Source organism: Narcine bancroftii, chromosome 3 (genome assembly GCF_036971445.1).
Source record: "Narcine bancroftii isolate sNarBan1 chromosome 3, sNarBan1.hap1, whole genome shotgun sequence".
NCBI lineage: Eukaryota > Metazoa > Chordata > Chondrichthyes > Torpediniformes > Narcinidae > Narcine > Narcine bancroftii.
The window spans coordinates 307,318,540-307,341,052 of record NC_091471.1 but is presented as its reverse complement, the minus strand read 5'-3'; the positions used below and the strand labels follow the sequence as shown (position 1 = coordinate 307,341,052).

The 22,513-nt window shown below is 42.1% G+C and overlaps 1 protein-coding gene across 3 annotated transcripts in view; it reads left to right on the top strand.

Moving 5' to 3' along the window:
• The window catches only part of LOC138759042 (semaphorin-6B-like), a 480,615-nt gene that overhangs the window by 221,105 nt on the left and 236,997 nt on the right, over positions 1–22,513 (top strand). For all 3 annotated transcript variants that reach the window (XM_069928857.1, XM_069928854.1, XM_069928856.1), the window contains one exon: positions 20,247–20,381. In XM_069928857.1, coding sequence (XP_069784958.1) covers positions 20,247–20,381 — 135 coding nt within the window. The remainder of the gene's footprint in view (positions 1–20,246; positions 20,382–22,513) is intronic.

Below are 22,513 nucleotides of genomic sequence, written 5' to 3'. Positions count from 1 at the left end.
AGTATCATGTGATTTGTTGTATATCAAAGTTCAAAGTTCAAATTGATTGTCAGTGTACACACATGACATCACATACAACCCTGAGATTCTTTATCCTGCAGGTGAGGCAGAATTACCACTTATTGGTCGTGCAAAAAATGTACTCAAGAAGATAGTTCTGCATGTAACAAATAAAGAAATGTAAACAAGCGGTGCCATACTGAGAGAAAAAAAAATCAATAAGGTGCACAAGTAAGAGTCCTTAAATGAGTCCCTGATTGAGTTTGTGGTTGAGGAGTCTGATGGTGGAGGGGTAGCAGCTGTTCCTGAACCTGATGGCATGAGTCTTGTGGCACCTACACCTCTTTCTTGATGGCAGCAGCGAGAACAGAGTGTATCGTGGATGGTGTGGATCCTTGATGATTGCTGCTCCTCTCTGAGGACAGTGTTAGATGTTCTCAGTAGTGGGTAGGGTTATGCCTATGATGTCCCTGGCTGTGTCCACTACATTTTTGAGGGCTTTACACTCAGGGATAGTGGTGTCCCCATACCAGACCGTGATGCAGTCAGTTAGTACAATTGTGGAATGAAATGTGAATGCAGCAACCTCCTGGGATCCCTAGTAGTTGAGAGCAGGTTTAATATTTATGGTTTGAAAGCAGGCTGCCTTGCTTGGATTCTTGCTACCTGTGGAGCTGAAATAGCATTCAACGAGGATGAAACACATAGGCCATGATGTCACCACCTCCTGTCTCTTCGCAAGCCAGGATTCCACTCATCAGAGTCCATTCATTTAATGCCTATGCTGTCAGCCTGTACAACTGTGCCATTGTCTTGACAGCAAAGTGACCAGAGATAATGAAGATATCATGGTGGGGCGAGTGATGTGTTTATTAATTAGATTTATTTACAAGGTAGTAAGTATTCTTGCATCCAACACCTCCTGTACATAATCACAGTAAATTGGCTAGAAATCACATTAGCTGCCTTAATTGTAGAAATTTGCAGTATTTATTGCAGGCGTTACAACATCATCAAAACACTTGACCTAAATATCAAGGATTCTGGCAGCGGTTGCGTGGTGTTCATGTATTTTGTTTGTCTTTTGGGATTGTCACAAAAGACAAGGAGATGTTTGAATGAGCCCTTCAAAGAAGAACTTGTGGCCTTGTTAGATTAATAAATTGGGATAAACTGAGTGAAATTGGCAAATGGGAAAATAGAAGAAATTATTGAAAGTGTCTTAATAACTCAGTGGAAAGCTCAGACAAGAATGAAATGTTCTAACTAGAGTAAGGACTAGACTCTGTACCTGCCCTATGCTCAGTTAGGAGGTCCTTTTTTGGATGAGAAGCAGGGAAATATCAGGAAGAGGTTTCCTGATTTCAGCTGCTACCTGCTCATTCATGCTTCAACCCGCTTTGATCTGGATGTTGGAAGAAAGCAAGTAATGCTCGACCTTCTCATCCACTTTTCAATACATAGCAGTTCGCACTGTTGAGGTGCACGTTTGGAGTTTGTCCTCACAAATAGGACAATGTCCATATCCCTATCTTGTGATCCACGCCCAAAAAAACTAAGCATCTTCAGAAGAAAAGAGAAAGCAGGGGAAGATTATTAAAAACACCAAATAGTTTTACTCAGTTCAGAGTTCTTCAATAATGTCAGGAAATGATTAAATTCTTGTTAGGATTCAAAGGAATGGGGTTTGAAGATTTTTTAAAAGCAGAAACTGAATTTAGAATTTTTTTTTGCTCTTAACTTATGATCAGAGATTTACTTTCACAATTTCACATTTTAAAGGAAATGTCCATGTAATAAAGTCAACTTTGAAGCTTCATTGCAATGAATACCAGTATTTATTTGGCAAGCAAAATGTCCTCTAAATATAAGGCTGTGCATCTATTAAGCAAAATAATTGCATAGAAGTAAAAACTTTGAGGAAACTGAAGAAAGTAGGAAGTAACTCAAAGGCAAAGCACCAGTTGAGAAGTTTGTTTGTTGAAGTGAGTGAGGGAAAGTATTGCTGGCAGTTCCAATTCCTTCCAAGTCCCAGAGTATCCATGGTTAGTATTTGCAGAAGAACATGGGACAAGAAAAGACCATCAACTCATTCCTTCTATACAGCCTTATCCATGTATTAATCTCTCCCACAAGAGCTGTGTCCATCCATTATCCTCTTTCCACTGCCCATAAATAATCATACCTATTGTGGAGCCTGCACATCTATTAATCTCCTTCCACAAACTGTGAAATCTCTATCCCATCACGGACTGACCCATTATTTAATCTATTGCTAAAAAATCACTGAACCGAGCAAAAGGTTGTGCTTTTTTTTATTTTACCACATTGATATTTGCTAGTAGGTCCACCTGTTAATAGGATATAAGCACATCAACTCTCCTTGAACTTATTGGGGTACAGATGGACTTCAGTGTACAGGTGCAAAGTTCTGTAAAAGAGCTTCACAGGTAGATAGGATGATTGAGAAGGCATACTTGCTTTCGTTATTCTTGGCATAGAATTTCAATGCAGTGGGGTGATGGTCTACTTTATAAAACTTTGCTTGAACCACTACTGAATGTAGATGTTGATGCTGTGGTATAGGAAGAATGTGATTGTATTGAACGCTTCCATCAGCGCTGTCTCCGCTCCATCCTCAACATTCATTGGAATGACTTCATCACCAACATCGAAGTACTCGAGCTGACAGAGTCCGCAAGCATCGAATCCATGCTGCTGAAGACCCAACTGCGCTGGGTGGGTCACGACTCCAGAATGGAGGACCATCGCCTTCCCAAGATCGTGTTCTATGGTGAGCTCTCCACTGCCCACCGAGACAGAGGTGCACCAAAGAAGAGGTACAAGGACTGCTTAAAGAAATCTCTTGGTGCCTGCCACATTGACCACCGCCAGTGGGCTGATATCACCTCCAACCGAGCATCTTGGCGCCTCACAGTTCGGCGGGCAGCAACCTCCTTTGAAGAAGACCGCAGAGCCCACCTCACTGACAAAAGACAAAGGAGGAAAAACCCAACACCCAACCCCAACCAACCAATTTTCCCTTGCAACCGCTGCAACCGTGCCTGCCCGTCCCGCATCGGACTTATCAGTCACCAACGAGCCTGCAGCAGACGTGGACATACCCCTCCATAAATCTTCGTCCGTGAAGCCAAGCCAAAGAAAGAGTTTGTATTGGACAGGGTGCACAAGAGATTCACCTGGATGTTGTCTAGGATGGAGCTTTGCAATTATGAGACTGGATGGCTTTGGGTTTGTTTTCCTTAGTGCAGAGAAGACGGAAGGGTGCCGTCTTGGTAGTGCACAAATCTTTGAGGGGCATGGATAACAAGAAATGTGCCTCCATAGCAGTGTGGTCTTAAACCAGAGGGTATTGATTTAAGCTCTCTGGCAATTTAAAGGACTCAAAAGAAGAATCTTTACACCAAGACAGTGGTTGGAAACTTGATCATTCTGCTTGAAGGGGTGTTGGAGACAGAAACTCTCTCAACATTTAAGACGTATATAGAGGAGCTTTTAAATCCTCACAGCTGAGAAGGCTGTGTCAAGGGCATTAAATAGGATCAGTATATTCAGGTAAAACCAATGCTGGAGAAATTCAGCTTGTCAAACGGTGCCTGCAGACTTTCATCTTTTAGTAGATTCAGGTATTCAGTGGTCAGCATGGATATGGTGGGTTGTGTTGGCTGCTTTTTGATAGGACAGACTGTAAAACATATGAGCAGAAAAGCCAACTCTTCTCAACTCTGCATTTGAGCAAAGAGCCTTTTATCAGTCTCACATCCCAGCCCAATTAAGCTCAATCTTCAAGTCTATTGTCATCTGTGCAAGTGCAATCATTCTCTGGTCCTCAGTGAAAAATGTGCAGACATACAACCAGACATAACATGCATACAGACAAACAATACATATACAGGACAAGAATTTTGTTTATACAAATAAATAAATAAATGTATATTGTTTCATGAATATGAGAGCCTTGGTGGTCAGTGTGAGCAGCTCCTTTGGCTGTTCAGTAATCTCACTACCCTTGGGAAGAAGCTTTTCCTCGGCCTGGTGGTGCTGGCTCTGATATTCCTGTATCTCTTTCCTGACAGAAGCAACTGAAAAATGCTGAGTGCAGGGTGGAAGGGGTCCTTAATGATATCACATGCCCTCTTCAGACAATGATCCCAGTAGATCACGTCGATGGGAGGAGGAGGGAAGGGGTGGGTGGAGAGGGAGATTCCAGTGATCCTCTCAGCCATTTTTATGGTCCTGAGAATTGATCTCTAATCTATTTCTCCGCACTGTGATGCAGCCGGTCAGGGCACTCTCGATAGAACTCCTATAGAAGGTTGACATAATGGTGGCCAATAGCCTTGTCCGCTTCAGTCTTCTCAGGAAGTGCAGTCGCTGTTGTGTCTTCCTAACAAGTGAAGAGATGTGCGTCCATGATAGGTCACTAGTTAAGTGAACTCCAAAGGGTTCAAAAGGTTGAAGGGTTCAAAGATTGACTTTGTGGGATAACTATTGTTGCTTTTCTTGGAGATGTCAGAAGCCCTGAGAGATAGATAATGTTCTTCGCCATTTTTCACCTGGATAATTAATTGCAGGCTGCTTCTATTTGCAAGATGTCGAAATGTGGCTGATCCATTGATCCCAGATCCAGGAGCTGACTGAAATTTATTATGCTCATGACATAGACAACCCATTGCTCCCTGGAGTCAAAAATTATAATCTACTTGAGTGAATTATCACTTAATGCTCCTCTGCATGGTGCACTTTTCTGAAATGTTTTTAATCCTGACCTAAAAATTCACTGGCACATAATAAATTGGATATCACCAGGATTACGGTGCTTTAGCACCATTCACTGAACAGGGACCTTCCCAGGTCAGTCTGTGCCTGTGGGACTTGGACGTGTCGAGGGAAGAGCTGCCCGTAAAACTCCCATCAATTTCATGCTGGGTTTCCTCATTTTACCAATCCATGTCCTGACCCGTGTCACACACGATCAGGCATTCACAGCTCCATTGCTCTCAGCAGGCAGTACATTATTGCCCACTTTAGCACAGATCTGCATTGTGCTCAATTTGAGACAGCCATTGAGGGTGAAGTGTCAAAACTGAAAAACCTAGGTGACAGGAAGAAAGAAGGATTTGCAATTTCTATGCTGCTTTTGTGACCATAAAACAACCCTAAGTGCTTTAGAGTCAGTGAAGTATGATTGAAATTAAATAGAGCGTGCACTGCAGGATCCCCAACAGTATTGGTGACCGTTTAACCTGTTCATTACTGGGTGGATATACATGAAGGCTCTGACGGGAACTTCCCTGTTCTTTTGAGGACCCCTTCCACCCCGCACATAACATCTTTCAGCTGTTCCTGTCAAGAAAGAGATACAGGCGTATCAGAGCCAGCACCACCAGGCTGAGGAACGGCTTCTTCCCACGGGCAGTGAGGATGTTGAACGACCAAAGGAACTGCTCACACTAACCATCCGAGACTCTCATATTTATGAAAGAAAATTCATCTATTTGTACAGATGAAATACTTGTCCTGCATATGTATAGTCTGTACATGTGTAATGTCTGGTTGTGTGTTTGCGTGATTTGGACAGAGAACCGGAGAATGCTGTTGAAGTCACCTTTATTATTCAAACCAGCTCGCTCGGTAAAGACGAGATAGTGTTTCTGCCAGACCACGGAGCAAATTTACTTAAATATAAGTTAGAATTAAAATATTAAGATGTATACAGTAACAGTCCATGGTATCCTATACACAGAAGTCTGATGGCTTGGGGGGGAAAACTGTTGCCCAATCTGGACGTGAGGACCTGAGACCTGCAGTACCTCCTGCCAGATGGCAGTTTACATGAGGGGTGTGTGGAGTCCTTCACAATGTTTATTGCCTTTTGTCTGCGTCGAGTATTGTAGATGGCCTTCATAGTAGGAAGAGAGTCCCCAATGATCCTTTCTGCTGACTTCACTAACCTCGGCAGGGTCTTGCAGTCTGAAGAGGTACAGCTTCCAAACCAGGTGGTGATGTAGTTGCACAGGATGTTCTCAATACATCCTCTGTAGAATGTAGTGAGGGTGGAGGGTGGGAGATGAACTTTCCTCAGCCTTCGCAGGAAGTAGAGGCGCTGCTGGGCTTTCATGGCTATGGAGCTGGTGTTAAAGGATCAGGTGAGATTTTCCGTCAAGTGAACTCCAAGGAACCTCATACTCTTGACGACCTCATTGGTCAGAGGATTGTGGTTTCCCCGGCCCTCCTGAAGTCGACAACCATCTCTTTTATTTTTTAACATTTAGATACAGGTTGTCGGCAGTGCACCAGTCCGCCGGGTTGTACGTGTGCAATCAGATGACGATAAACTTTTTAAAGATGGTGCAATGGGAACTTTTATTGTCTGTGGGCAAGAGTTTGGCATCTTTCATAGGGTGTGAAGTTCTAAGTCATACAAAAACAGTGGCATGATGAAGGGGAAATAAATCAAGAAAGGGCCACTTCTCTGATTTTAAAACCGAATGAAGTGTGGGAGGAAAGGAAGAATATGTGAGGTATAGAGTTCAGTAGATCAAGGTCCAAGGAACAATATGGACCTTGAGCTCAACTCAGCCTGTTCACCAAGGTTCTGAGAACATTGTGAAACAGCTTTCACTGCAAGTCATCTACTTAACACATTCCAGGCCACTGGCCATTGCAATAAAGCTGCACACATGTTACACGCTCACAGCCACTTTCCAATCATGAATCTGGTCAGAGCCCATCCCCGATGTTTGGGAAAGAACTAAACTTATTGTGTAAAAAAAAAGGAAATCTCAAGATCAAATTCAAACAAAGTGAAAGTACACAGTTTCCAGCTGATTTTTATAGTGTCTGTTAATGGTACCTTTCCATCAACAGCCTTGGCCAAACTATTCTTTGCTGGTAGGCACATAATTCCACCTTTGTTCAGTTATAGCATTGAGCTTGGGCTGCTATTGACAACAGGTTTTTTTTTTAAACGCCAGCTTAAAGCACAATAATCTCTTCAAGGAAAGAAACAATCTCGCTGTCACTTTGAAAGACGGATCTGGAACTTAATTGGTTGAATGTGGCTCATGTGGAAGCAATTTAATGTATGCCATTTAATTTGACATTGACTAGGCCAGGTCGATTTCGAGGCGCATTCAGTTGCTGAGCAGCACAGTTTAGTTGCAGTATCCTTATATGACTGTTGGATGTGGGGAACTCCCTTTCTATGACCCAACAGCATGACATAGCTGAAACTCAAGAAGGAACGTAACAATTGCACAATTAGTGATACACTTCTGTTTCCCACAGTGTCCATTCATCCTGTGGAATATTTTAGTGATGTGAAACAGGGAAATCTGCAGATGCTATGATTGTTGTAGAAACTCACAGAAATGCTGGAGAAACTCAGCCGGTCTTGCAGCGTCCATAGGAAGTAAGGATATATTGCCAAGTTTCGGGTCTGAGCCCTTCTTCGAGAATAAGCAAAGAACAGGAAGGCATCAGAGTAGACTGAAGGGGGGAAGCGGGGCGGGCGGTGAACGGCCGGAGGTATGAACGTGCGGCCCAGCATGGAGGTGTAAATTTTTATTTTAAAAAAAAATAAAATGAAGGAAAAAAAAAAGAGTAGACTGAAGGCTGGCCAGGGGTGGAGTCCAGACCTACAAAAAGGTGTTAATTGACAATGATGAGTAGAGCTGAGAATTGATTTTGGCTCTATGAAAGGAGACAGAGGGAAAAGGAAAGAGAGAGAGAGACAGAGCTGTGGGAGAGGTGACAGGAGGAAGGGGAGGGGGGAGTTTAATGGAAACTGGAGAAGTCCATGTTAACGCCACCTGGTTGGAGGGTGCCCAGATGGCAGACGGGGTGCTGTTCCTCCAGTCTCAGTCTGGACGTGCATGAGACCATGGAAAGATATGTCAGTAAGGGAATAGGATGGAAAGTGGGAGATTCACACTTAGTGATGATCAGATTACAAAACTGTTCAAAGTCATTTCATCGATATTTGTGGATCGTTCACGACAGATTGTACAAGTGGCCAGGGATCATGCCAAGTTTCTGGCATGAGCATGGACATTTTTTTCATGTAAAACTACTAACCACTGACATCTAATTTACTTGGTGCTCTCTAATTTGAGAACATGTGGATGCTCTCAGTCTCCCACTAACATGAGGTAATAAGAGTTTATTGTCATATCCAATGTACAAATGTACAGAAATTCTTACTTGCTGCACAAAAACAGTTACATAAGAGACAACAATTAAGTTATATTAGTTAATTTACTTTCAACATACAGCATGGTGACAGGCCCTTCCAGCCCACAAGCCTGTGCAACAAAAATACTGCAATTAACCTAAATCCACCTACTTTTTGAAGGGTGGGAGGAATCCGGAATGCCCAGAGGAAACCTATGCGCACAAGGGGAGAATCTACAACCTCCTTACAGATAGCACTGTAATGACATTACCCTGACTGCTACGCTAACAGTTCCACATTGAATTACCACAAGTTACCAACACAGAAAAAGATAAATATCCCCAATTGCAGTTAATGGTAGGAAATAACAAGTGGCATTCATTTATGCAGGCAGATCTCTTGGTTGCATTTAAGGATAAGGTTGTAAAGGGAGGTTCAAGAGCCTGATAGCTGTTGGGTTAAAAACTGATCATGAATCTTGAGGTGAGAACTTCAGGCTTCTGCCCATAGGTAGCAGTGAGAGGAGATTGTGTCCAGGGTAATAGGGGTCCTTTAGGATAGTGGCTGCCTTCTTGAAGCAGTGTCTCACATAGATGTCCTCAGGAAGACTGAGCCCATGGTGGACTTGGCTAGGTTTACCTTCTGCATTCCTGGCCCCTCGAGTTACCAAACCAGGCCATGATGCAACCAGTCTGTATATCTTCACAATGCACCTCTTGAAGTTTGATGGAGCATGCCAACTTACCTCAGACTTCTTAGGAGGTGGAGGCTCTTGTGTACCTTCTTCACAGTTGCCTCAATATGCTGGCATCAGGAGAGGTTCCCTGAAGATTTCTCCTCCACCACTGTCCCATCAATGATGGCTGGTGCGTGGACTATAACTGCGTCTCCCAATCCCCCACAGTACAGTGAGAACTCTCTACTGCTTCCACCATTTATCAGAAGATTTTTTTTTTCACCAATTGTCTGCTGACGTTAAGAGAACCCTGCAGATATTCTACCTTCTACTTACCAGAGAGGATCATTTGGGAGAAAGAAGTAAATGATTTGAACTTCTAACCTGGAAACACTGAGATACTCGCATAACACAGCTGGACACTCATATCTTCTGCACAGCTAAAAAAAATTAATTCCATTGCTGCTATTTGCCTCTGTAATCCACTTCATTTTTTTTAAAATTTCTATTCCAGCTTCTTAACCCTGATTGACTTCAATTGTATTATATTTTGTTTCAGTGATTGAAAATTGATTTTATTTCAAATAAGTCAAGGTAAGAAACATTTACAGACTCCCTCATATCAATCTGGGCCTTTAACCAGGCTCACCTGGAGTGATTTGCCTTGTATTCAGTGCTGTTTCCACATCAACCGTGCTCAGAATGAAGCAAACAATGATCTCACCGGATGAAGGGTCTCGCCCCAATATGTTGACTCTCCATTTCCCTCCACAGATACTGCTCGACCCAATAACTTCCTTCAGCAGCTTGGTTTTGTGTTCCTGATGCGACCAAATGTAATCTCTTGTGCTCCATTTTAGTGCACAGGCTGAAGCCATTGCTTGCAAAACGCTGCGGTAGAAAACTGGAAATTAGTTGCCCTGAGAATGACCGTTGTTGGAGACTCCAGGATTGGGGCTCCTCTCAGGAAAATCCCTTTCTCATCTTCAGTGCTCCTCTGCCTCCTGCACCCTTACCTTCCCCAGCCCCTCCATTCCACTTCCAATCTGACTCCACTTTTGATCCATCCATCTTGTACCAACAAAACAAGGCCAAGGTCCCATAAGATTCTCTGAAGTCACAATTTCCCTTTTCGAATCTGGCCAGCCAATGCCTCGAACAATGATCCCTTGAAACCATTTGTGGACATCTTAATTTCTACCCAGTGAAGGCACCTATTTGGAGTGCTAGAAATTATGGAACGTTATTTTGTCAGTTTGTAAATATGGAGGTAAAAAGCAATTATGTCTAATATGAAGCAAGCCATAATCTTGGTAAATTGTGGAGCATGCTCAAAATCCCAAATGACCTGTTCTTGTTCATTAATTCTTGTGTTATTCTGTTCTTATCCACTATTCTCCTCTCCCGAGTGTATGCAGGAACTTATCAGTCCTGCACTGTATGTCACGAAATAATTATGGTGTAATTCCCTTGATTGCATTGCGTTAAGACTGAACCTTCTTAATTATATAAATAATAAAGCAGGTCAGGTCTATTGTCATCTGATTGCACTGGTACAACCTGATGAAACAGTTCTGGTCCTCAGTGCAAAGCACGTAAACACATAACCAGACATAACTCACGATAATAATAAATTAGTTGGAAGTTTTCACTTTGATTCTCTAATTAATGCTGTTCCAGCTAATCTGCAGCTTGGAAAGCCAGTCAAGGTCCATCAGCCTGTATGTAAGAGTTGGAACACATTAATGTAATGGCCTAATGACCAGCTTCCAAGTTCTGGTCATTGTGCTTCAGTGAAAAATATATCCGAGTGTAACATGATGACTGATGTGAACTGACACACACTACAATAGTGGGTGGGAAGCACAATGTGAAGGAAGGAATTTTCAGCTGCGGGCCCCCCCCACCACCCCTCCGGCAAATGCACATTCAGTGATTGCAAATTGGCGTGGCAGGAGAGATAAGGTGGGAGAGAACAATTCCAACCATCCATTCACGGCAAAACTTCACTAATGTGCAATGACGGTGCCTGGCCTGGAAATAAACTGGTTAACAACAATACAAGAAAGGGTGCTCTGCTGTCAGTAAACTCTCGATGAAGGAACAAACGGACAAAGGTTTCTGCCCTACTCAAAACTGTAGACCATGCCAAATGGTTCATTGTTTTGCATTCTGGCATGTCATTTGAAACCCTTCAATTGTGTTACAATCTCCTGCAAAGCCTTTCATTTTCCTGGCAATAACACATGACTCAAAATGGAAAAAATAACTTATTTTTTTCCTTAGCAAATGCACTTCTAGTGCCAAGACCTGTTCACCTCTTCCTAAGGTAAAATTTAAAAGCGATTATACAGAATACAACAGAAAGCAATTTTTGTGAGAATGACGAAGTGCAGAGAAATTAATTTTAGGCAATATGAGACTCCAGCCCTATGCCTGAAATAATTATTGTCCCAAATGAAGTTTATGTGGTGTAGGCTGTGGAAGAGTCCCTTCCATCAAGTTAGCATTTGGAAAGAAAATGTCCTTTGTGCATGTTCTCCAACAGTGATTCAGCATCACACCTGCATCACACTCAGACCCTTAGCCTTCCCTTGGGAAGCTCAAATGTACTGCATGTTGTTTGGGCTACTTTCTTAGAGGAGGGGTGGGTGGGGTGGTGTTGCTGTGGAACAAACAACAGAGTGACACATCATACAGGGAAAACCATGGGACCGCAGGCTATCTGCAGTCCACTAATCCCATTAAATCCTTTAGGTTTCTCAAAGAAAAAAGTGTTGCCAAACCAGTCGAGAAGATGATAATGACAGTCAAACAGACTCCTTTCATTAATTTATCATTAATGTTTCATTTATTTCCTTCATTTACTAAGTAAGTAATAGTCAAATGTTTTACTCTTGTTTTTTTTTTAATCTTTTGTTGTACATTATTTATGTTACCATGTCCTGGTTTTGAGACTTTGTGCAAGACGATCGAGGCAGCCTCCAGTAATTTTTAATTATGCTAATTCACTGCTTTATTCCGGCTCACTGTCATAAATTATTACCAGAAGCAGAGTACTCCTCCCGTGCATTGGTAATGCTGAACCTTCTTTCTAAATGGAGCAAACGGAAGCACCAAGATTGCTCCTGGTTAGAACTTTGCACAATTAATTCATGTCAGAGGCACGGCAAGTTCAATTCACCTTAAATTATTAAGCTCAACCAATTTGACTTAAAGTTGGATGAGACCATTTCGAGGAGCCTGGGAAATGCTGCTAGGTTTACTTCAGTTCCTGCCCAGAACTGGTTAGCCATATTATTGCTGATTTGTATGTTATTAAATTGCATTCCCCCCTCCCAGAGCATGTTCATTTTGACCAGCTGTATGAAATAATGCATTGATAAGAATCCTAAAGTTCCCAACCCCTTTCCCAGTCAGACAAGATAGAGAGTGGTATTTTTTTTAAGTTATATTTTATTCATTATGGCATGCTACCGAGTGCACAGAGCAAACCTAAAACCCTACTTGAGATGCACTACATATATTAATGACAGGAAAGGTACAGACAGTTATGCTCACCACTAGGGCATTATGTATCCTTCAGGAGTGCCTCTGTTCCCTGTCTGTGTTCTGAATGTGACAAGGTTGGTGCTGTGGGTTTGTTAAGAAATGAGAGAGTTTGCATTTAATGCTGATTTGCTTGTGTTTTGGTCTAACCTGCGCTTAGCAGGAGGCATAATGTGCCTTAATGAATTGTATGCTGAGTTGTGTCTATCAGTTAGTTTATCAGGAATCGGAAAGGGCTCCTCTCTTGCTGGGTAGTACTGTGGCAGTGAACAGTACTTGGTAATGCACAGCAGGGAAACTCTGCGGTATCACTACTCAGCAAGATCATGGGTCTTCCCAGCTGAGCCTCGACTTAAATAGAAACAAATAAGAGCTGAGTGTTTGTCTGGTGGGAATTGTGGGGTTTCAACCAGGTAAGGCAGTAGCAGCAGTTGGCAAATTAATGGGAAAAACAGGATGCCATGGTCAAGACTTAGTATATGTGCCCCGTGTCCAGTATCCAACCATCGACTCTTCAGCCCTGCAGTCTGGGCATTCCACAAGGACCAGCCCTAGAACGCAATCTTCCAAGGCATCTCTTGAAAGCTGCTAGAATATCAGATTTTGTTCCTTCATGTTTATGAAGAAAATAGATTGTTTGCTGTGTATCTCTTTAAGAATTGCTGCACTGTTCGGTTAAAGAACTGATAGTTGCTATTTTACGATATGGTTTCTTCCTCCCTTTCGTCTGTTTTTCCCAATAGCGCCTGCCGTTTATTTATATCTGTGCATTTCAGCTTTCCTCTGTTTCTCTGCACTATTTATTTTACTGTGAATTACGTCCAGTCTGATTTTTTTTTTCATGTACTCATCAGTCTTTTGTGGTCTTGGCCTCACTCACATGCATCCGAGGCCACTCCACAGTGATCAGTGGAAGGCCAGCTCCTTGACTCCCTCCACTCACTGGATGTCAAAGATTCCATGGCTCTTGCAATCAGTGAGCATATTTTCTTGGTGTCCTGGCCGGCAATGCTTTCTTCAGGAGCTTAAGAAACCATTGATGAATTCGTTTTTTAAAAAATCTGCTTTGCTATACCTGGGATCCTTCTGTGTAAGCCTCAAAAAAAATCAGAGTGACTTTAGGACCCATTTTAGAGTTGGAAGAAAATTTACTGTTGAAAATTGGTCTTAAAATGAGGTTGGATACATAGGTCAGGCAGTATTTGTGGAAAGAGAATCAAATTTAATGTTTCAAGTCAGGGAACTTTGCATCATGCCATTCAAAGACTTTCACTCAGACTTTCTTTTCATAGGTGCTGAGCATTTCAATCATTTTCTGGTATTACTTCAGATTTCCAGCATCTACAGTTTATTTGAAATGATTTTAAATTTATTTAAATTTAAATGTAGACATGTAGCACAGTAACAGGCCCTTTCGGCCAATGAGCCCATGCCGCCCAATTACACCCAATTGATCTACATCCCCGGTACGTTTTGGGGAAACTGGAGCACCCACGCAGACAAAGGGAGAATGTACAAACACCTTATGGACAGCATGGGATTCAATCCCCGATCATGGCCGTTGGCGCTGCATCAGCGTTGCATTAACCGCTACGCCAAATGTAGCATCCTCCATCATCTTGGGAAGCATCAAGTGCCTTTAACAAGTTGGATTCCAAATTATGAAAATCAAAATGAACTGTAAATGCTGCACATCTGAAATAAAATGGAAAAATGCCATAAACGCTCAGAAGGACAGATGATGTATGTGGAAAGAGAAACAAGAGTTTTTCTCATTGGTATGCCTGCTGATCAGACTAGCTGCAATCAGAATAGACTTGCAGACATGGTTAACGGAGAATCAGAAAAGCTCCCAGGATGCCTTTCTCCTGCATAAAATGGAAAAACTGGCAATGGAGACACAGGAACTTTTACAGACCCAGGAGAAGAGTAGAGTAGCCAAGTAAACCCATTAATTGTGGACTAAGGGTTAATGTTACATTGAAACATCTGGTGCTGACATCTGAGCAGCTCCATTATAAATGTTTCAGCCCCATCATGTGTTAAGTGCCCTGTGGAATTAGGGTACCATTTCCATCTGCTAAAAATTCCAGTCAGTTGGAGGGAACGTTCACCAAACTACCGGGGATCTCCTAGTTAAACTGTGCTGAGTTAACTGAGTGATTAGCATGGATTTACCAATGAGCCTCAGTGACGCAAGAATGGGAGAAGAATTTCATCCGAGATTCCTGCTCTTGCCTTTCATGGCCCTGGGTGAAGAGAGCACCAAACAGGTCTTCACTCCTTCATTGCTGCACCTACGCCACCAACACCAGCATATATAAATGGCCAAGAGATGAAGAATCTCGAACCAGAGAACACTACATCACTGAAACAGGACCCTGCAGCCCTTCTAGTCTATGCTGAACCTTGCATAGACCCACTGACCTACACCCAGTCCATAGCCCTCCATACCTCTCCCATCCACATACCTGACCAAATTCTTCTTAAGTGTTAAAATTAAGCCCGCATTTACCACCTCAGCTGGCAGCTCTTTCCACACTCCCACCACTCTGTGTGAACAAATTCCCCGTCATGTTCCACCTAAACTTTTCCCCTTTCACCCTTAGCCCTTGTTTTCCAGTATCTCACCTACTCTCAGTGGGAAAGGCTTATCTATATTTACTCTGTCTCTCCCTCTCATAATCTTAAATACTTTTATCAAATCTCCCCTCATTCTTCTATGCGCCAGGGAATCAAGTCCTAACCAGTTTAACCTTTCCCTGTAACTCAGTTACTGAAGTCCAGGCAACATTCTCGTAAATTTTCTCTGCACTCTTTCTATCTTATTGATATCTTTCCTGTAGTTAGATGACTAAAACTGCACACAATACTCTTAAATTTGGCCTCACTAATGTCTTATACTATAACATCTCAAATTCTGCACTCAATACTTTGATATATGAAGGCCAATATGCCAAGAGCTCTCTTTACAACCTGATCCACTTGTGACACTACTTTCAGGGAATCGTGCATCTTTATTCCTAGATCCCTCAGTGCCCTACCATTTACCATGTCCATCCTTTTTTGGTTTGCCCTTCCTAAATGCAACATCGGATATTTCCAGCTGGTCCAGATCCCTCTGCAAGCTTTGAACACCTTCTTCGCTGTCCACCACGCTTCTAGTCTTACTGTCGCCTACAAACTTGCTGATTCAATTTACCACATTATCATCCAGATTATTGATATATATGACTAACAAAAGTGATGTTGTGAGCAACGGCCACAGCAGAGGATGGGATCGGATGCCACACTCTTCCTCAGCCGAACATCAGCAAGAGAGAGATAATGCCCCATAAGAAAGAGAGAATTGGAAACAGGAAGAGATAGTGTTCATTCAACTTGGATAAAGATCTGTTTGAGGCCTAATTTCTTCTAGTACGCAAGATTTTTCTATTCTGAGTGAAGTTCAGGTTTTAAAATTTAGCAACAGGAAAAATAATATTAGCACTTGGGTTAGAAATGTCTCAGTGGTTTGTTGAATATTAATAAACCTCTCGAAAAATAGTTGAGGAAAACAGTGCATTTATTTTCCTGTATGTAATTTACAAAGGGGGAGTTAAATTTGAATGCATGTCCTGAGCAACAAAACATACATTTCCCCATGTTATTCCTGTCACTTTTCTTTCTCTGCTCTCCTGAAGGCTCTAGCCCATGCTGAGATACAGATTCATGAGTGTCAGCCACCCTCTGTTAAATTGCCAGAGTTGCCATTCATCACGTGTGAGCCTAGGCAGCAATTGCACACAGACAGATTGGAGCCATGGCACCTGAATCCAATTGCCCCCTCGGCCAATGAGCCATGTCCCCATTATCAAGAAGAAATTATTGGTACTGAATTCACTTCACTAGCTCGGGGCACTGTGATCTCTTCATATGACACACGTCCAGCATTGCAGGATACTCTAATTCATCCGGTTTGAAACCATCCCTAATGTTATTCTTCTTCCACAAAGAAACCCTTGGGTTTGTTTCTGGTCAACTGGTTTCCTTTGAACAGCTGATTGTAGACCACCAGCTGAGAACAGCCGAAATATTAAGCTTGATGTTAAATTCTCTTTTTTCCCCCCCATGTATTTGTCTTATTTTCTCTCTCCACACTCCTTCAGCCATTTTCTTCAGCTGGAACATATGGTCAGCCAGTCTTCATATCAGCACCAAAGTGGTATTTCTTTCTGCCTTGTATAAGTTGGCCTGGCCAAACTTGCCTTACACACGTATTTTATTGGGGAATATGAGGTAGCCCAGAATCAGCGTAAATCTGCCTGCTGACCCATGTTGTGGCAGGAATCTGTTATTGACAAAATCAGGGGTTGCTGAGAGAAATTCAGACTGACTTTGCATCTGCTGTATTTTTTGTTACATAAAGCTCTCAATGGCTCGTTACCAAATGCAAACCATGATGATATAATGCGAAGAATTCTGGTGATACTTGCAAAATGTAAACAGAAAAGCTGGCAGTGCTTAGGCAGTGGGTGTTAGCTCCATTTTGCTTTCCACGAATGCTCCCTGAACTGCTGAGTGTTTCCAGTAGTTTTTGTTTTATTTCAGATTTCTAGCTTCTGCATTTTTAGGGTTTTCTTTGCATGACTTGGAGGTGAAACATGCTATTCTTTCACTGCTTAAGCACCGCCTGTGAACAGTGTAGAGCTCGTCGAAAGAACCAAAGACTTGTTGATCCAAACCAAGGCTTTTATTAGCAAAAGACCGGAGCTCTTCACAGGTGGCCGACCAGTCCGGAATGATCCGACCTGGCTAGGGACACAACCCTTTAAGGCCCAGACAATAGGTGTGGCTTAGCTCTCAGCCAATCGCTGTAAGCACAGTCTAGATACAGTAACTATATACACTATGTACATTGGTGATAGATCTGTATTATCACAAACAGTAAAACACAGTCACTTAAAGGAGGCTCTTGTATTGAAATTCAATTAACAATGAACATTTTGAGAGTTAGATCTTTTTTTTCCTCCCTCCCGATTGCCCCTCTTTTTGATGGTTTGGATTATCTACTCCTTCCTGTAAGATCAAGTTTTCAAAGCAGAATCCTTTGTTCTCAACAGATGATAAAGCACTGACCAAAGGGGTCACAGGGAGCTTGTGGGTCAGATGGGAGTTTGTGGGTCAGAAGAGCATCCTGATTTCCCACACTTAGAATTTTGTTCCCCCCCCCAAACCACTGCCCCATTCCCTCACCTCTTCAACCCCATTTTCCCCTCAGCAAGACTGTTAGCCTCGACTATGGGTGTGGAGCCATTAGTATAACATCTTAACCAAAAACCGTCACTTGTCAGGATACATCAGTTAAACCCTTTATAGTGCATCTTGCTACAGAACTACATGAGGGGAGAGATGGTCAGGAGGATTGGATAGGGTGACAGTGAGTGCTTCTTTTATTCAAAAAGTAAAATTCTGAAAAAAATCTGTCGAGATAAAATCAGAAAATGCTAAAAACACTCAGCAGGTCAGGGCGTTCAGGAAAAAATGTTTAAGTCAATGATTTTCAGTGGAACTGGAAATTTAATTGGAGATAAAAATGTCTTAAGTTGTGCAGAAAGTTAAAATGCAAAACAGAGCATAAAAGGGATGAGTGTCACAAGGAGGAATCCAGGAGAGATTGAAAAACCAAAGTGGTGGTGGAAGGAGGGTGCAAGAAATTGCAAGATTTGTCTGGGATTGTTGCAAATAGGAGATGAAACCAAAAATTACCAGAAGAAATTAGGGAAAAGACAATGTAAGTGCTAAAAATGGTTGATTATCCGACCATTCAATTCCCCATTGAATCTAGAAGCTGAAGTGTATGCTTTCAGAAAATGTGGTGCTCTTTTTCATTCTTGGCTTAATTAGTTGATCAACTATGTGCTTTTGCTGAACGTTAACACACATGAGAACCCTAAGATAGCTCAGCTGTTGATCCTATCACTCCCAGGCTTGATCCTTGTTTTTATTTGGCTTGGATGACAGCAGGTGTGGCCTTGCGTTTAACTGCAGTCACCTGAGGTGGGGAGGGGGAAGATAACCAGCCAGGATCATTAACCTTAGCTTAAGTTAGTGTTTGAATCATGCAGAGCGGCATGGTTAACGTTGCGGTTAGTGCAGTGCTATTTCAGTACCAGCAACCCGGGTTCGAATCCGCCATTGTCTGTGACCTCTGTAAGGAGTTTGCACGATGTCCTGATGACCTTCGTGGGTTGCCTTCGGATGATCCGCTTTCCTGCTGTGTTCTATTGGCATTTGGGGTTAGTAAGTTAATTGGTCATGTGGGTGTATTTTGAACGGAACGGCCTGTAATCGTGCTGTATCTCTAAATTAAACAAGAAAAGTCTCAAAGTGCCATTTGATTCCCTATGAAGTCAAATAGCCACCCAGCTTCAATATCTTTTTAATTTGCAATTGAGATATGGGCATCACAAGCAATCCTCATCTATTTTTATCCTTGAAAAGGTGATATTGAGCTCTCTTTTTGAACTTGGAATCCATGAAATATATATTCTCTCACAGTTCCAAGATTTTGACCCTGTGTCCGCACACGGGTTCAGAAAATGCTGTGTCTACACAGAGCGTGTTTAAGGGCCAACAGTGCTCAGTTAGAAGCTTACACAGTGGAGAACCAAGCAGTAAAGGAGTACCAAATAATATTACTGGAGGGTTTCACCATGGCAGCCAGCCTACTATTCACATGTAGAGTGTGGCATTGGATGGCAGATATGCACAGCATTTGGTTTGCTGGCTGCATTTATGGACACAGCTGGACAGATTACACTGCTTTTTCCTCGATTTGTACTGTCCCATGTCCAGCACACACATTTTCAGAGCACATTAAGTGCCTTTCCCACATGGCAGGATCAACAACCATATCCCCAGTGTCTGTATTTTTCTTCAACTTAAAAGCTGTAAACTTTCTTTACAGTAATTTTGTAAAACAAAAGAAAATTGAGCTAAATTAACCAGCACTGGTCTTTGCAATCTATACTTAATGAACTTAATTCCTTAAGAATAGAATCAAAATTGGATTTACCATATATACACTTGTAATAGTTGATACCGTGTAAAAGTTGACACCCCCCCCTATTTTTGGACTAAATATTTGCTGTTTTCCATATATTGTGCGTAAAAGACAACCCCCCCCCCCCATTTTTGGCCCCACCCATCTGAGTGCCCAATACCCCAACCACCTGTCTCTCTGAGCTCTTGGAACCCTAGACGCCCGCCCATCCAAGCTCCTGGCGCACTGAACGCGGACTTACCACCCAGTCCCGGCTGCCCACCACCCATCCAACTCCCAGGACTTAGCACCTGGTCCCAGCCTCCCATCCGAGTTTCTGACGTCCCAAACAATGCAGGTTCTTACCACGGTCAAAAGTAGTACGCAAGTAATAGTCAACTCCCTAAATGTTACCCTAAAAATTGGTCCACAAAATTCCATGATTACACTTGTATATATGGTATATTAAAATGCAATCAAATGCTTGTTTTTTACCACCTAGAGTAGGTTTCCAGGCCTACCTCTGTTAAGATCTTTTGTTCCCTCAGCATTATACTTGATCACAGAGAGGTTCACAAACTTGCCATGCTTGGTTATCAACATATCTTTGAGTATATTTCCACTCTCTGTGCTTGGTCTCCTCTCAGAATTAAAACTTGTTACTGGAAAGCTTGATAAGCCAGAGTGCTGTACACATACCTCATTAAATAAGCTCGTCCTGGGAATAACCAGGTCTCTAACTTAAAATTATCTTGGAGCCTCTTGTGCTAACCCTGTGATTTATGTGTCCTTTACCCTAGACATCTCTGAAGAAGGCCATATTTCCTCTCTCACCATGAAGTCGTTGACCTTTCTAATCTTCTTGCTGTTGACTGGACTGTCTGAAGCCTCTTTCCCAGATGACAGTGGACCTCTCAGCACTGGGTCAGCGGACTGTAAGTACACAGTGGAATATTATATAGTGAATTTCAGGGAGGCCAAAAGATATTAGCCCACTCAGTGGATGATGTATTGTGTGTAAGACAAATAAAACAGCCAGGCTCAAACCTAAAATAGAGTGTGTGTGTGTGTGTGTGTATAGTGTGTGCTTTGGCTACAGTTTTAAAGGTTCTGACATGTGGTGAGGCATAGCTTTAAGGAGGACATCTCTGTCAGCATCTTCTCCATACTGTGCACAAAAATAACATTTTCACTATGTTGAAGAGGAGAGAGTGATGTTAGGTTATCCCTGCCAAGCCTGACCCTCTTTTTCATCCACCTCCATACCCTTTCCCATTAGGAGTCATTGCATGGTAATGGGTAGAAACCTGACCTGATTTATTCTGCATCTCCATAAGAGATGAGGGGAAAGAGTTCAGAAGATCTCATAAAATGTAACTCTGGCTTTAAATGCAACCAGAAATGCGAATGCACTAATTCGCTCTTTAACTTAACAACTAAAAGCAGAAACAAAATGTCCCCGTCCCTACAGAAAGAAACTGCCACTCCAGGAATAGCCCTTTGGAAGAACAATTAATCATGCATAGAAGTAACAGACAGTCACACCTTCCTTTCCTTTGCCCTAGTTGTTGGCTTAAATTGTTAAGGGATGAGTGCTTGACCTTAACTCATTGTCCACATTGGTCCTTCAGTTCCCCTGTGTGGACCACCCTGCATGACTTTGCAAAAATGACCCCTTGAATTCATAAACTAAAATCTTTTAATTGCTAACAGAGCTTGTCTATCATCGACTGATATTTATATTTGCATGATGAACTATGGGAAGGTGCTCACTCAACAGCAACGAGTCCTGACCTCCAGGGATAGCGTTCCACATTGAAGTGAATCTTTGTTTCTGTGGTAGCTTTGGCAAATACATCTGTTAAATTTAAGGACTTCATAGATCGTCTAACAAAATCCACGACAGTTAAAGCAAATATATTACAAACATCAGCAAGAAAGCTATAATAGGTAGCATGGAAGAATGACAGAAATACTGCAGGAATTGTTTAAATATGCACAAGTTCTCGGCACATTTAAAGGGTGGGAACAGTTTTGAGGCCCACAATAGGGCAGTATGGTTTCTCTTGACCTCCCTGTCCCCTGTTGACCCATGGCAGAACTGCTGCTGGGAATGGAATAGGATTACAAAGATAGAACACAGTCAGTGTTCTTAAAGGATAAACCGCATGCTGGTTCAAGCTGGAATTGGGCTTTTAGTTGCCGTATGTAGCAGGAAGAATTGCACTTGGACAAGAGATTCTAATGTTGTTTGTTAGATTTGTTTCAGTTCATCCCTTGAACCTGCCTCCTCAGAGTCACAGTCAGAAAATACTAATGATCAGCACTTATTTAAAGTTCTTTCTGCGCATAACCTAATCTGGAAAGGTGCTGATTATGTTTGTTCCATTCAGTGATCTGTGTAGTTTTAAATCTATACGGTGTACAAAAATATTACTTTCTAGTGCGATTCTGAGCAGAATTGTCAAACAGATATGTGATCAGGCCAGGTGATGCTAATTGGTAGATGCACTGCTACAATGGAATCGCTAGTAATTAAGTGCACACCTTGTTACATCGCTGACCAGCAGCAATAGAAATTCTCCAAGACAATCTTAGTTTTCTTTTAAAAAAAATATTTATTGGTAACCACTGATAATATAACATGTTACTTAAATTAACCCTAACTCTGCCTGAATGTACGTGCACATGTGCGTATGGGTGAGATACCCAAACCATTATAGTTTGGGTACAATTCTGGAAAGTCATTCCAAAGTTCATGCTTAGAAATCCTGTGTTGAAATGCAGACTCTTAAACTAGTACAGAAGTAAGATTCAACTTAAAATACAAAGCCAATGAAATACAAATTAGCATCCAACCAGAAGTTTTTTTTTAAAATAGTGCTATAAACGAATACAAATTTCTGCCCCTGCAGCAAGCAAACAATTATAAAAGTGTTGACAGTACAATATGAATGCAGTACCACTCAGCACTGTGACTTAAGGTTCAACAGGGTCACATCCTCAGGGAGAAAGCTCGTCTTGAAGCTTCTGGTGCGAGACCCAAGGCTCTTGTAGCGGCTATCCG